General features: G+C 37.3%; 1 protein-coding gene across 6 annotated transcripts in view; it reads left to right on the top strand.

Annotated features, from left to right (window-relative positions):
- LOC310842290 (protein SIX6OS1) overlaps window positions 1-13,141 on the top strand; it is a 30,192-nt gene extending 17,051 nt beyond the window's left edge. For 4 of the 6 annotated variants that reach the window (XM_083734009.1, XM_083734007.1, XM_083734011.1 and 1 more), the window contains 9 exons: window positions 1,221-1,291; window positions 2,287-2,417; window positions 2,571-2,703; window positions 4,703-4,754; window positions 6,627-6,697; window positions 7,874-8,004; window positions 8,159-8,291; window positions 12,030-12,084; window positions 12,503-13,141. In XM_083734009.1, the coding sequence (XP_083590135.1) occupies window positions 1,221-1,291; window positions 2,287-2,417; window positions 2,571-2,703; window positions 4,703-4,754; window positions 6,627-6,697; window positions 7,874-8,004; window positions 8,159-8,291; window positions 12,030-12,084; window positions 12,503-12,693 (968 nt within the window). In that variant the 3' untranslated portion in view covers window positions 12,694-13,141. The remainder of the gene's footprint in view (window positions 1-1,220; window positions 1,292-2,286; window positions 2,418-2,570; window positions 2,704-4,702; window positions 4,755-6,626; window positions 6,698-7,873; window positions 8,005-8,158; window positions 8,292-12,029; window positions 12,085-12,502) is intronic. The other 2 variants (XM_083734010.1, XM_083734012.1) reach the window with 2 other exon arrangements.
- The last annotated feature ends 512 nt before the right edge of the window (window positions 13,142-13,653 follow it).

Raw genomic sequence — 13,653 nt, 5'->3', positions numbered from 1 at the left:
TCCTCCACTGCCTCCCGCAGTTTGATCAAACTCATGCTGGTAGCTTCAAGAACACCATCCAACCATCTCAACCTCTGTCGTCCCCTTCTCCTTGTGCCCTCCATCTTTCCCAACATCAGGGTCTTTTCCAGGGAGTCTTCTCTTCTCATGAAGTGGCCAAAGTATTGGAGCCTCAGCTTCACGATCTGTCCTTCCAGTGAGCACTCAGGGCTGATTTCCTTCAGAATGGAGAGGTTTGATCTTCTTGCAGTCCATGGGACTCTCAAGAGTCTCCTCCAGCACCATAATTCAAAAGCATCAATTCTTTGGCGATCAGCCTTCTTTATGGTCCACCTCTCACTTCCATACATCACTACTGGGAAAACCATAGCTTTTACTATACGGACCTTTGTTGGCAAGGTGATGTCTCTACTTTTTAAGATGCTGTCTAGGTTTGTTATACATAATCATATAGCTAAAGAGAAAAAGAAGACTTCATCCTGCTTATTGACTTACTGTGCAAATTACAAATTGCATAAATTAGAGTTCTTGAATTTAAAATAATGAAGAATTGTGAACTTATGGACTATTATGCCTGAAATTAAATTGTCTCGCAACAACCACTATGTTGGCTGATGGTTATATTTGTGGTGGTGTTTCATTGCCTCAATTACACACAGCGTATGGGATCAACTAATTAGTGTCAGTCATCATCACTGCTTAATCAGGAACGATAGTCATCAGCAATTGCAGCATTTTACAAAGTAGATAAAGAATAGAACTATGAATTACTTGCCCATATAGTGTATTAAAGGTTTTCCAGTCAATATAGACCCACTTACACAGGATACCTATGCAGCCTTGTCTCTCAATGTGCCATTTGTAGGACACATGAATTCTTCAAGTCTCTTTGGCCATTTGAGCCTCAGTATTGTTCTTGAACCCCTTTGCTTTTGTTTGTGGTGCCCAGAATACCACATTCCTCACAGGTGCATGGATCACCCCAGGGCAACAAATCAAGAGGACTATTTTTCAGTCTGTGGAGTTGAACTTCACTCTCATGCTACACATTGCCTTTAGAATGAGGCTAATTTGTAGAAGACACCATCATACTCTGCTGCTAAAAACACAAATAAACCAACTCTTATGTTAGTAGATCAATGATACCAACAGTGCTACTTTTGAATATTCTTTTCACATGTGATGGCCTGATTTTTTTTAATGCAAGCATTTTTTTCTAGGAGGAAAAAAGGTTGAGTATATGGAACGAGAAGAAGGAAACAGAACAGAGGATTCTGCCCAAGCATTTCAAGTCCATTTACCTTTATTTTTGCTTTATCTATTTATTTTTCTTAAATAAATGCCCAGATAACAGTTTTTCAGTTCTAACATGCTCTATAATGCAATGTCATTTGTAAGATCTCCTGTCTGAAAGTAGATGCAATAAAAAGTATGGATCCTGTTTTCACAAGGAGGGGCTATGCTTTGTGATAGAGTACATGCTCTAAAATGATCGATGATAAGTTCAGCCATGGAGGCTCTGCTCAATGGTGCTGTCGCCCAATGAGATTTGACAGATGATTGCATGTGAGGGCCTTTTCAGTGGTAGCCTCTAAGCTGTGGAATGCTGCCCCCAACGAGGTGCATCTTGCACCAACAATATAGCTTTTCTCAACAGGTCAAGATGCCCCTCTTTGCCCATGTTTTTAGTGGAGTGAAGTACTGTTTTTAGTGATATGTAACCCATTTCAGGGATCTTCAAGTGAAAGAAGGGTCAGAAGTTTAATAAATAAAAAAACACTGAAGGCCCTAGATTCAGTCCTTGGTAGGGATAAGATCCTGATTGAATCCCCGGGGAGCTGCTGCCATTCAGTGTGCATACAAAATTGAGTTAGACCAATGCCCTTTTAGCACAATACAACTTCATAAAGATCACACACATTTTAGTGGTCCCCCATGGCTCAAATGCATGGTTTGTATCCATCAGGAGCTATGTGTTCCGTATTGTGGGCCCAGGCTTTTTTAATTCAGCAGGCATTTAAGGGCAGTACAGAAATTGTTTAAATAACTAATCAAATTTGTGTGTGATGTCTATATACAGGTGATTGAAGGATTTTTTCATTTTTTTCACTTCCATTATATATGAATGGATGAACTCATACATTTAAGAACGTTTCTTATCCATCTTTACTAATGTTGTTTTAAGCACAGCAGCCTTATACCTGGTGAATATAAAGATTGTTCTCTTTTTGAAAAGCCCCAATGCCATATAAACATGGTCTTGTATGTAAAATTTCTCTTTAACAGGATGGGCAGGCAACAAGTGACTGTCATTTTGCAGAAAGAGAAGACGATGCTGAAAGCTATCCAAGAACTCCAGAGCCTCACATACTTCCAAAGACACCTGCTTCTAGTAGGGTGGAAACTCCATTAGAACTGTAAGGATTCTTAGTTCAGATATGAGCTTTGTCATTCTCCCACACTTTTGGAGTAAACACCCTACAAAGCCCAGATTTTGGCTGCTTTTCAACGTAACACCAATTCCCGCCCTCAATTGCCAATAAATTTCTCCTCTTATTTCTTTACAACAGAACTCCATCAAAAGGCGAAGGATCAATGTCAAAGTCGCCTGCTTTTCCTTTCCTTTCTAGCTTTACTGCAAAGTCCCTTGGATTTAATTTCTTTGAGTCTTCTGTACTTGGAGCGGAAACGTCACCAGGCCAGGTAACATTGAATTTTCAAAATGCAGAGCTGTGTGAGCTTGAGAAATGTATTCATGATGTAGTTAGTGTCAGACTAGAACTGAAAAGGTGCAGATTTAAATTCCCAATCAACTGCAAACCTCATTGGGTGAGGAATGGAAAAAAGCTTGGGGGAGAAACCATGGCTTCCACAAGTGTGAGTTTTTTTGGAGAGTGAAGATATAAATGTAATAAAATAAATATTAGAAACACAGCATGAATAATAAGTGTAATCTGCAGGTATAGTCAACCTAATAGGCATTTTCATGTAAGGATACAATTCTGAAATGCAAAGTTCAAAATTTCTCTTTAGGGATTGGTATAGATTCTTAAGCAATAATAAAAAACTAGTTCATTGGGAGTCAGCTGCAGAAGGATAACCCAAACTCTTTTGGATGTCCAGTCCCCTGGGATTTGTCTGAAATTAGTGATCTGTCTTAGAAGTCACATTCTTTTACCAAAACAAAAAAAAATTCCTTCCAGTAGCACCTTAAAGACCAACTAAGTTCTTGGTATGAGCTTTCGTGTGCATGCACACTTCTTCAGATACACAGATTTTACCAAAGATTGAGAAGAGAAGATTTGCTTAAACAGGCCACATACAGAATTAATAGCCTGTCAGCCTGTAAAAGGATGATTACAAAGTTGCCTGTGACCTTCTCTGCAGAATCTTCCATGAAGTCTACATCTGACATAAGTCAGGTTCAAATTAGACATGCATCTACTTACCTGCCTCTCTTCCTTGATGGAGTTGAGTTTTTCTTTTGTTACTTGTTTGAAAAGCAGCCTTGGTGACTCCAGTCAGAATGCAGGGCGGATGAACAGATAACACTTTCCCTTCCAGCTGCTCACACATTCAAAGTTATCTCCATAACGTAAAGAGATTCAGGGACCACACAACTGCATGCCTCATGTAGTTTGAGGCATACCTAGAGATGCCAGGTAGTAAACATAAGGCAAAACTGATTCCCTATTCCTAATATGCAGTTTCTCTTTCATTGACCATAACTACAATCAATTCATGGTGTTGCATTTATTCTTTGGTATTCTTCTGGAATGATGAGTCCCAGTTCATGATAAACATGGTCATATGCATTTAGTTTTAAAAAGGTAAAGGGACCCCTGACCATTAGGTCCAGTTTTGGCTGACTCTAGGGTTGCGGCGCTCATCTCGCTTTATTGGCCGAGGGAGCCAACGTACAGCTTCTGGGTCATGTGGCCAGCATGACTAAGCCGCTTCTGGCGAACCAGAGCAGCACACGGAAACGCCGTTTACCTTCCCTCCAGAGCGGTACCTATTTATCTACTTGCACTTTGACATGCTTTCGAACTGCTAGGTTGGCAGGAGCAGGGACTGAGCAACGGGAGCTCACCCCGTCGCGGGGATTCGAACCGCCGACCTTCTGATTGGCAAGTCCTAGGTTTAACCCACAGCGCCACCCGCATCCCTTGCTGCATTTAGTTTTACTTGGAAGTAAATTATTATTGCATTTAGGAGTGGTATGGCAATCTCAGTCCTCAGGTTGCAAAACTAGTAAAATGTAATATTTGCTTTTGATTTGCTTTTTAGCATGCACAAAATAATAAAAATATTACATTCAGGGTATAATCCTCCATCAATTTACCTGGGATTAAAGCTGATTGAATACAGTGATAATAAAGAGTAAACATGCATAGGATTGCTCTGAACATCTTAAAGAAAACGTAACCATGTCTTTACTTTGACTTCTGGAGCACTTGGTGGAATTAATGTCTCACTAGTAGAAGGGATAACCCCTAGAAGTAACATGCATGGAGTTTAATAACAAGGCTGGCAGAAATGGCAAGTTCTTACTGCTAGGGTTCATTTTTGGAATTACAGTTTCACTACATCAGCATTTTAAGAACTTGGATAATTAAAACATGGTGCTTTTCAAATCCTGAATTTACTAATTTATTGATTTTCTAATTAATTCACTTATATAATGAATATTATGTTTCAGTTAGGTGAAAGAGATTCTGCTGGCAATTTAAATCCTGTTTCATTACACAAAGGTAAGCTTTTACCATGAAATGTTTTGTCAATAGCTTCCATTAATTGACATATTGCTGATAGGCACCCAGTAGCTTCATTCCTTTAACAAAATGTTTAAAATGGATTCAGTCTGGCTTCACACGGTATCATAGAGCTCTTGGGCTTAGTGGTTTCTGTCTATCCATTCCACTTGCTCTTGTGATTTGTTAAACTTTAATTGTTCCAACCAACTCTCACAGCAATTTCATTCACTATTCTGAAGCAGTGGTCTGAATATTTGAAATGTAAGGCTTCTTTGAACACTGTCAGTCATGAAATCCTGTCCTTTAAGAGCAGTGGGACAATCTCAGAATCCGTGTTATGTCTAATACTTTTTTTTTTTAAGTATTCAGGCCATTTTTAAAATAATGAAATTGTAATTAATCTCCAGTATTTTTTATTTTATTCCTTATAAAGTCAATTCAAAATATTATTCCCTTCAAGGAAATTTATTTAGGAAAAGGGAGAATGATTATTCATTTGCATTTTCTTTTCCATCATGCTCTTCCGCTCAAGCTTTTCAAGATGAGAAAGATGACATCAGTTTTCCTTTTCCAGTTGAACCACTCCAAGGCTTTCAATCCTTGCATTTTTTTTGCTTTTTAGAAATTGTTCCTTAACTGGGCTTAGAGTTCCTGTGCTGTGGAAACACTCTCAGTCTCCTGACCTACCAGGGTTTGCTAATTATATAGCTGTGAAGAAAAAGTTCATACTGATAATCCACTTATTGCATGAATTACAAGCTGCATAAAATAGAATTCTTGGTTTTAAAAGCATGAAGACTCATGATTGTTTGGACTGCTGTGCCTAAAAATAAATAAATCAATTTTTATTTAAAATATATATTATGTTGACTGATAGTTGAATTTGTGGTAATGTTCCACTGCTACAATCACACACATGTGGTATCAGTCTGTAATTGAAGGAGCATCTCCACCCCCACCATTCTGCCCGGACGCTGAGGTCCAGCGCCAAGGGCCTTCTGGTGGTTCCCTCATTGCGAGAAGCAAAGCTACAGGGAACCAGGCAGAGGGCCTTCTTGGTAGTGGCGCCCACCCTGTGGAACGCCCTTCCAGCAGATGTCAAAGCGATAAACAACTACCTGACATTCAGAAGACATCTTAAGGCAGCCCTGTTCAGGGAAGTTTTTAACGTGTGATATTTTACTGTATTTTTGGTTTTTATGGAAGCCGCCCAGAGTGGCTGGGGAGGCCCAGCCAGATGGGCAGGGTATAAATAATAAATAAATTATTATTATTATTAGTAGTAGTAGTAGTAGTAGTAGTAGTAGTAGTAAACACTGCTTAAGTGGGGAAAATCAGCCACCACCAATTACAGTATTGTGCAAAGTAGATAAAAAAAATAGACCTGTGAATGATTTGTTTATACATGATGTTAAAGGTTTTGCAATTAATATGGATGCACCTACAGAAGATATCTAAACCAGCTTTTTTCTTCTTCTAAATATGCTACTTGCAGGCCAAATTCTTCGAGTTTCTCTGGTCATTTGAGCATCTCTTCAGTATAGTTATTGTACCTCTTTGCTTTTGTTTGTAGTGCCCAGGATACCCCATTACTAACAGGTGCACAGGTCAGCCCCCGGTACAGTAGATCAAGAGATGGATTATCTGTTTTATTGCACTGCACAGCCTTTAGGTTGAGGGTATAGGGTGATGTAAGGGACACCATGATGGATTAAGTGATTTGTGGAACATACCATTATGCTCTCTGCTCCTAAAAAAAAAATACAAATAAGCCATATAGTAAATTTATAGTATGAAGACTGCTACTTTGGAATATTATTTTCACATGTGATAAGCTGAATTATTTTTAATGCGAACAATCTTCTCTAGAAGGAAAAAAGACTGAATATGTGGAACGAGAAGAAGGAAGCAGGTCAAACGATTCTGCACATGTGTTTCAAGTCAGTTTAACTTTATTTTTCTTTTTTCTATTTCCCTCAAATTCATGCCTGGTTAGCACAGGTTTTTGCAGTTTTATCATGTTGTATAATGCAGTGTCATTTGAAATTAATGTTTGACATGTGAGCTCTCCTGTTTGAAAGTAGTTGCAATAAAAAATAAAGTGTTTTCACAAGGAGGGGCTATATTTGGTGATGGAGCACATGCTCTAAAATGATCAATGATAAGTTCAGCCATGGAGGCTCTTTTCAACGGTACTGTTGCCAAATGAGATTTGACAGATGATGGCATGTGAGAGGGCCTTTTCAGTGGTAGCCTCTAAATTTCAGAATGCTACCCCCTCCAGAGTTAATCTTGCACCAACATTATATAGCTTTCCTCAACAGGTCACTTTTAGTGGAGTGGGCTAAAGTGCTATTTCTTGTAATTTGATTCAACTCACACCTACTGTTTCATTGTATTTTACATTATTTTACATTGGTTTTAAATATTGTGTTATATGTTTTAAGTGACATGTAACCCACTCTAGGGGCTTTCAACTGAAAGCTCACCCCCACCCCGATTCAATGCTTGGTAGGAATAAGAAAGATCCTGATTGAAATATTGGAGAACTGCTGCCACTCAGTTTGTATACAAAATTGAGTTAGATGGTATTTTAGCATAGGGCAGCTTTATAAAGTTCACACACATGTTAGTAGTCCCTGTGGCTCAGATACAGGAGCTCTGTGTTCTGTATTAAGGTTCCAATTCTGTGGAACATCTGCAGCCGAGATCAGACAGTCCTCCCTCCTTGTTGATATTATTTATTTTAGCAGATACTTTAAAGTGATTCTGATTTTGTAGTCGTCTTTCAACTGATAAGCTTAGAGAAAACTGTAATCAAACATTATATTGTTAAATAACTCATCAAATGTCTGTATGTGATGTCTATATACAGGTGATTAAATTTTTCACTTTTCACTTTCATTATACATATATGGATGGATGGATGCATACATTCATTTAAGAATGTTTCTTATCCCACCTCCACTACAGTTGTTCCAAGCAAGGCAGTCTTATGTCTGCTGAATATAAAGATTCTTCTCTTTTTGAAAAGCCCCAATAAGTATGTCTTGGTGTCCACACAGCTCTGAATGCCATATAAACATGGTCTTGTATGTAAAATTTCTCTTTAACAGGATGAGCAGGCAACAAGTGACTGTCATTTTGCAGAAAGAGAAGATGATGCTGTAAGCTTTCCAAGAACTCCAGAGTCTAACATACTTCCAAAGACACCTGCTTCTAGTAGGATGGAAACTCCATTGGAACTGTAAGAATTCTTATTTCAAATATTGTTAATGAGCTTGTCATTTTCTAGAGCATGTGGTAAAAGACCCTACCAAACTTAGTTTTGGGATGTTTCCCATCTTAACACCAATTCCCTCTCCACCATTCTTACTAAATTTCTCCTTTCTTTACAACAGAACTCCATCAAAAAGTGAAGGATCAATGTCAAAGTCGCCCGCTTTTCCTTTCCTTTCTAGCTTTACTGCCAAGTCCCCTGGATTTAATTTCTTTGATTCTTCTGTACTTGGAGCGGAAATTTCACCAGGCCAGGTAATATTGAATTGCCAACATGTAGAGCTGTGTGAAGTGATCAGCTTATTCATTACTAAAGTATGGTGCAGTCAGTGTCAGACTAGAATTGAGGAGATTTGAATTTCAATCCCCAATCAACCACTAACCTTATTGGTTGAGGACTGAATAAAAGGCGAATAGGGGAAACATGGTCTCTACAACTGTGAACTGTACTAAGGATAGTGTTCAGAAATGCAAAGTGGAATGTTTTCTTTAGGGACTGGTATAGCTTTAGAAGCAATAATTGGAACTAGTTCACGAGGAGTCTTCTGTTATTGAATAACCCCTACCTTTTTGCATGTCCAGCCACCTGGATTGTGTCTGAGATTTGTGACATATCCTTAGAAGTAACACTCTTACCAAGACTGTCATAAAACATACGGAGTTTGAGAAGAGAAATTTTGCTTTAACTTGTGCTGTGCAGCATTTCCCTTAATGAAATTGGAGTTCTTGTTGAAAGTACACTAAAAAGGATATACCAAGAGCTCTGGCCAAAAGTTTCAATACAAGGAATAATTCCTACTCGAGAGTTGAAAAGAAAAATGTGTATATTCTGCTAAGAATAACAGTTTTAAACTAATAGTAGATTTAAACACAACGTATAAGTGCGACAGTTTTAAAATAATAGTAAATTTAAACACAACGTTTAAGTGCAAAGATAATGTAGTTTCAAATATGCAGTAATATAGTATAAAGGTACATAAAATACCAGTACACAACAATTGTTTTATACAAGTCTCAGTGGCAGTCAAAAGAGTCCATATTATATAAAATCAGAATAAAGAATCAAATAGGGCCAAAAAGAAGTATCCGGAGTATGAATCAGATGTGCGACTCAGTAGTGGTGACCAGGACAGGGCCCTGTTTCGGAGTAAACACCTTCTTCAGCTGGTAATATCAAATAATATGTCAAAATAGATCAAGGTTCTCCAATACCATAATTCATAAATATAATAAAGTATATACATTCTAAAGTGTATTAACACATATCATAATATTTGGTTCCATACCTCGGTTTTTTAAGGAATATAAATCTGTTGGAAGTCTGTATCATTCAATTCTTTTATGTTTCTTTTTCTTACATACGTCTAGAAATGAGAATTTACAAGAGTTATTATTTCCAGTCAAATTGTTTGTGAAAAACGGACATCAGATGGGTGTTTTCTCACCTTAGATAAATGAATCCAAATTTTCTTGCGTTTCTCTGTGTGTTTTCTATCAGGGAGTGACATCATTGTCTTATATGTGTGTCTGTGGGGGAGGAGGATAAGCTCTCCCTTCTTAAAGGTGTAAACAGAGAAGAGATCTAAAGTCCAAGGTCGTCTGTAGTGGCTTTTTAAAGAAAAGAATTATAGTCTTGATGTTCATTCAAGCCCTTGGGGCACATCGTTTCAAACAAATGAATATATCGTGCTTCCTGTTGTAACAATAGTCTATCAATGTTACTCCTGGTATATAAATCTACTTTTGGTTTCCAGATAATGAAGAAGACAAGATCATCCTCCGTATGTTTTTGCTGTATATAATGTTCCACCATTGGGGCTTCTAGTACTCTGTTGCGGATCCGTGATCGATGTTCGTTTATGCGTAGTTTAATTGGTCTGGTGCTTTTGCCTATATATATCTTGTGGCATGGGCACATCCATGCGTACACGCTATTCTTCGTGTTACAGTTACATCCAGAAAATTAACTGATGTGTCATGAATGGTCCCAGACAGTCGTATATTTGGATCTTGGTCATTGATCCATTGAAGGAATTGTACTGCTGTGTCTTGTACTGCTGTGTCAGTTAATTTTCTGGATGTCACAGTCTTTAAAGATCACTCTCAACACCTTAAGATCCGCCCATACCATAAACCGACCGATCGAAATTCATTACTACACGCTTCATCCTTTCACGCTCCACATTTATTGAACAACTTACCGTATGGACAGTATTTAAGACTAAAAAGAAATGCATCGTTCCAACATGACTATAAAATAGCGGCCTATCAACTCACACAGTCTTTATTACAACAAGGATACACATCACGGACTCTTGCTGCAGCTCAAGATAGAGCGGAAGTGAAAAACAGGAAAGACCTCGCTATAAAAACCTCGGATAAACCCAGAGAAGATCGTATTTGCACATCACTGCAATTTACACCATATACTTCTAGCATTAAGAAACTCGTATATAAACATTGGCATTTGTTATCCAACATCCCAGGATGTCAAAAACCACCTATAATTGGTCTAAAAAAACCAAATCACTGAGGAATTATTTGGTGAAATCGGACCAACTTACATACCCGGAAGCATCAACTAAAGGTCACTACAAATGTGGTAGTTGCAATGTATGCAAATACGCACTACAAGTAAAGGAGTTTGTCAACATACAGACTGGCTTCAAGTTTCAGATTGAACATTTTAGTAACTGTAACACGAAGAATAGCGTGTACGCATTGATGTGCCCATGCCACAAGATATATATAGGCAAAAGCACCAGACCAATTAAACTACGCATAAACGAACATCGATCACGGATCCGCAACAGAGTACTAGAAGCCCCAATGGTGGAACATTATATACAGCAAAAACCTACGGAGGATGATCTTGTCTTCTTCATTATCTGGAAACCAAAAGTAGATTTATATACCAGGAGAAACATTGATAGACTATTGTTACAACAGGAAGCACGATATATTCATTTGTTTGAAACGATGACCCCCAAGGGCTTGAATGAACATCAAGACTATAATTCTTTTCTTTAAAAAACCACTACAAACGACCTTGGACTTTATATCTCTTCTCTGTTTACACCTTTAAGAAGGGAGAGCTTATCCTCCTCCCCCACAGACACACATATAAGACAATGATCTCACTCCCTGATAGAAAACACACAGAGAAACGCAAGAAAATTTGGATTCATTTATCTAAGGTGAGAAAACACTCATCTGATGTCCGTTTTTCACAAACAATTTGACTGGAAATAATAACTCTTGTAAATTCTCATTTCTAGACGTATGTGAGAAAAAGAAACATAAAAGAATTGAATGATACAGACTTCCAACAGATTTATATTCCTTAAAAAACCGAGGTATGGAACCAAATATTATGATATGTGTTAATACACTTTAGAATGTATATACTTTATTATATTTATGAATTATGGTATTGGAGAACCTTGATCTATTTTGACATATTATTTGATATTACCAGCTGAAGAAGGTGTTTACTCCGAAACAGGGCCCTGTCCTGGTCACCACTACTGAGTCTCACATCTGATTCATACTCCGAATACTTCTTTTTGGCCCTATTTGATTCTTTATTCTGATTTTATATAATATGGACTCTTTTGACTGCCACTGAGACTTGTATAAAACAATTGTTGTGTACTGGTATTTTATGTACCTTTATACTATATTACTGCATATTTGAAACTACATTATCTTTGCACTTAAACGTTGTGTTTAAATTTACTATTATTTTAAAACTGTCGCACTTATACGTTGTGTTTAAATCTACTATTAGTTTAAAACTGTTATTCTTAGCAGAATATACACGTTTTTCTTTTCAACTCTCGAGTAGGAATTATTCCTTGTATTGAAACTTTTGGCCAGAGCTCTTGGTATATCCTTTTTAGTGCATTTCCCTTAATAGCTGGTGAACTTGTAAAAGGATGCTTACTAATTTATTGCTGAGTTTTGCAATTAATTCACTTATATATGTTTTAGTTAGGTGAAAGCTATTCTGGAAATTTAAATCCTGTTTCATCACACAAAGATATTGGTAAGTTTTTATCATGAAATAAATTGTTTTGTCAATAGCTTCTCTTACTGCATATATTGCTGATAACATGTGTGCTGATAGCTACCCATCACCTTCCCTCTGTGGGCTTTGATGATGATGATGATGATGATGATGGCTTAGATTTCACTCTACACTTTTTACCTGCTTTTGAGATTCATCATGCTTTAGCAGTTCCACCTTTAGTAGTGGTCTGAATATTTGACATAATTTCTTTGAACACCGTCGGTCAGAAATTCTTGAGCAGTAGGACAATCTCAGAATCCATGGTCATATCTAACTGAAATAATACTACTCTTTGGCAATTTTTTAAAATAATGAAATTGTAATTAATCTCCAGAATTATTGATTGTATTCCATATAAAGTCAAAAGTTAATTCAAAATATTATTCCCTTCAAGGAAATTTATTTGGGAAAATGGAGAATGATGATTCATTTGCATTTTCTTTTCCGTCGTGCTCTTCCACTCAAGCTTTTCAAAATGGGAAAGATGACTTCAGTTTTCCTTTTGCTTTTGGGTCATCCCAGGCTGCCTCACTAAAAGGCTTTCAGTCTTCATCACAAAGCAGAAAGTCATTTTCACTTTTTTAATTATATTTCTCAAATGGGCTTAGAGTTCTTATGCATTAACAAATGTTTTTCACCTTGCACCTAAAACAAAAGAAGATGACAAAGGAAAAAGAGAACAAATATTTTCATCCAAGTGATGACATTGTTGCATTTGAGTCTATTGATTTTAAATGGCCCCAGTTAAGAAAGTTAAAGGTAATTGTTTCACTATATTAAAAACTCTTATTTTATGAGCAGCATGTAGTGTAAGCTTCAAAACTTTAATTTGAAATAGCTTCTTCAACACGTTTGGTGCTATGTATTTATCAAGAATTTTACTGTCATCTCAACTTTGTAAAGACATTTGGTAAAACTTTTACAAGTTGTTGTAGCAACAGAATGCTTGTCACTATTGTCACAGTTGTTTTCCTTTTTTAAAAAAATACTGTCCTGTAACACATTTAAATTTTAAATAAAAAAGTAATCTATATATTAAACGCCTCACATTTCTTCATGCGGCCAAATGTTTCTGTGAACAATGGCAAATGAATTCCTGTTTCAATGGAGCAAAACATTCGATCTCAGACCACATTTCCGCATCCGTTTGTGATATATACACACACACACATGCCCTCATGGAAATTTATCAGTATTGTAGTGCAAATTTACCCATCTGTCTAATCCAGGAGTTCCCAAACTGTGGACTGCAAAGTTGTATGTCTATGAAGAACACAAGTGGCAGCTGTGGATTGTGGCGGCAACATCTGCTCCAAGACAGACTGGAAGTGATAGGTGCAAGGAAGTGGTCCACCAGTATTCTCAGGAATTTTCAAGTGATTGTGGGGAAACAAGTTTGGGAACCATTAATCTCACCTCCAGTCAGTACTGATAGAGAAAATGACAGTCCTAAAGCACAGTCATAATTGTACAATGAATCATCTATGGATTACATATGTGAGCATGTGTGTGTATCCACTCCTGCTGCCTTCATGTCAATAAGAA

The sequence above is a fragment of the Podarcis gaigeae genome, assembly GCF_964106915.1.
Source record: "Podarcis gaigeae genome assembly, chromosome: 1".
Lineage (NCBI taxonomy): Eukaryota > Metazoa > Chordata > Lepidosauria > Squamata > Lacertidae > Podarcis > Podarcis gaigeae.
The sequence above is the reverse complement of the archived record's forward strand: the minus strand, read 5'-3'. Positions and strand labels throughout refer to the sequence as shown.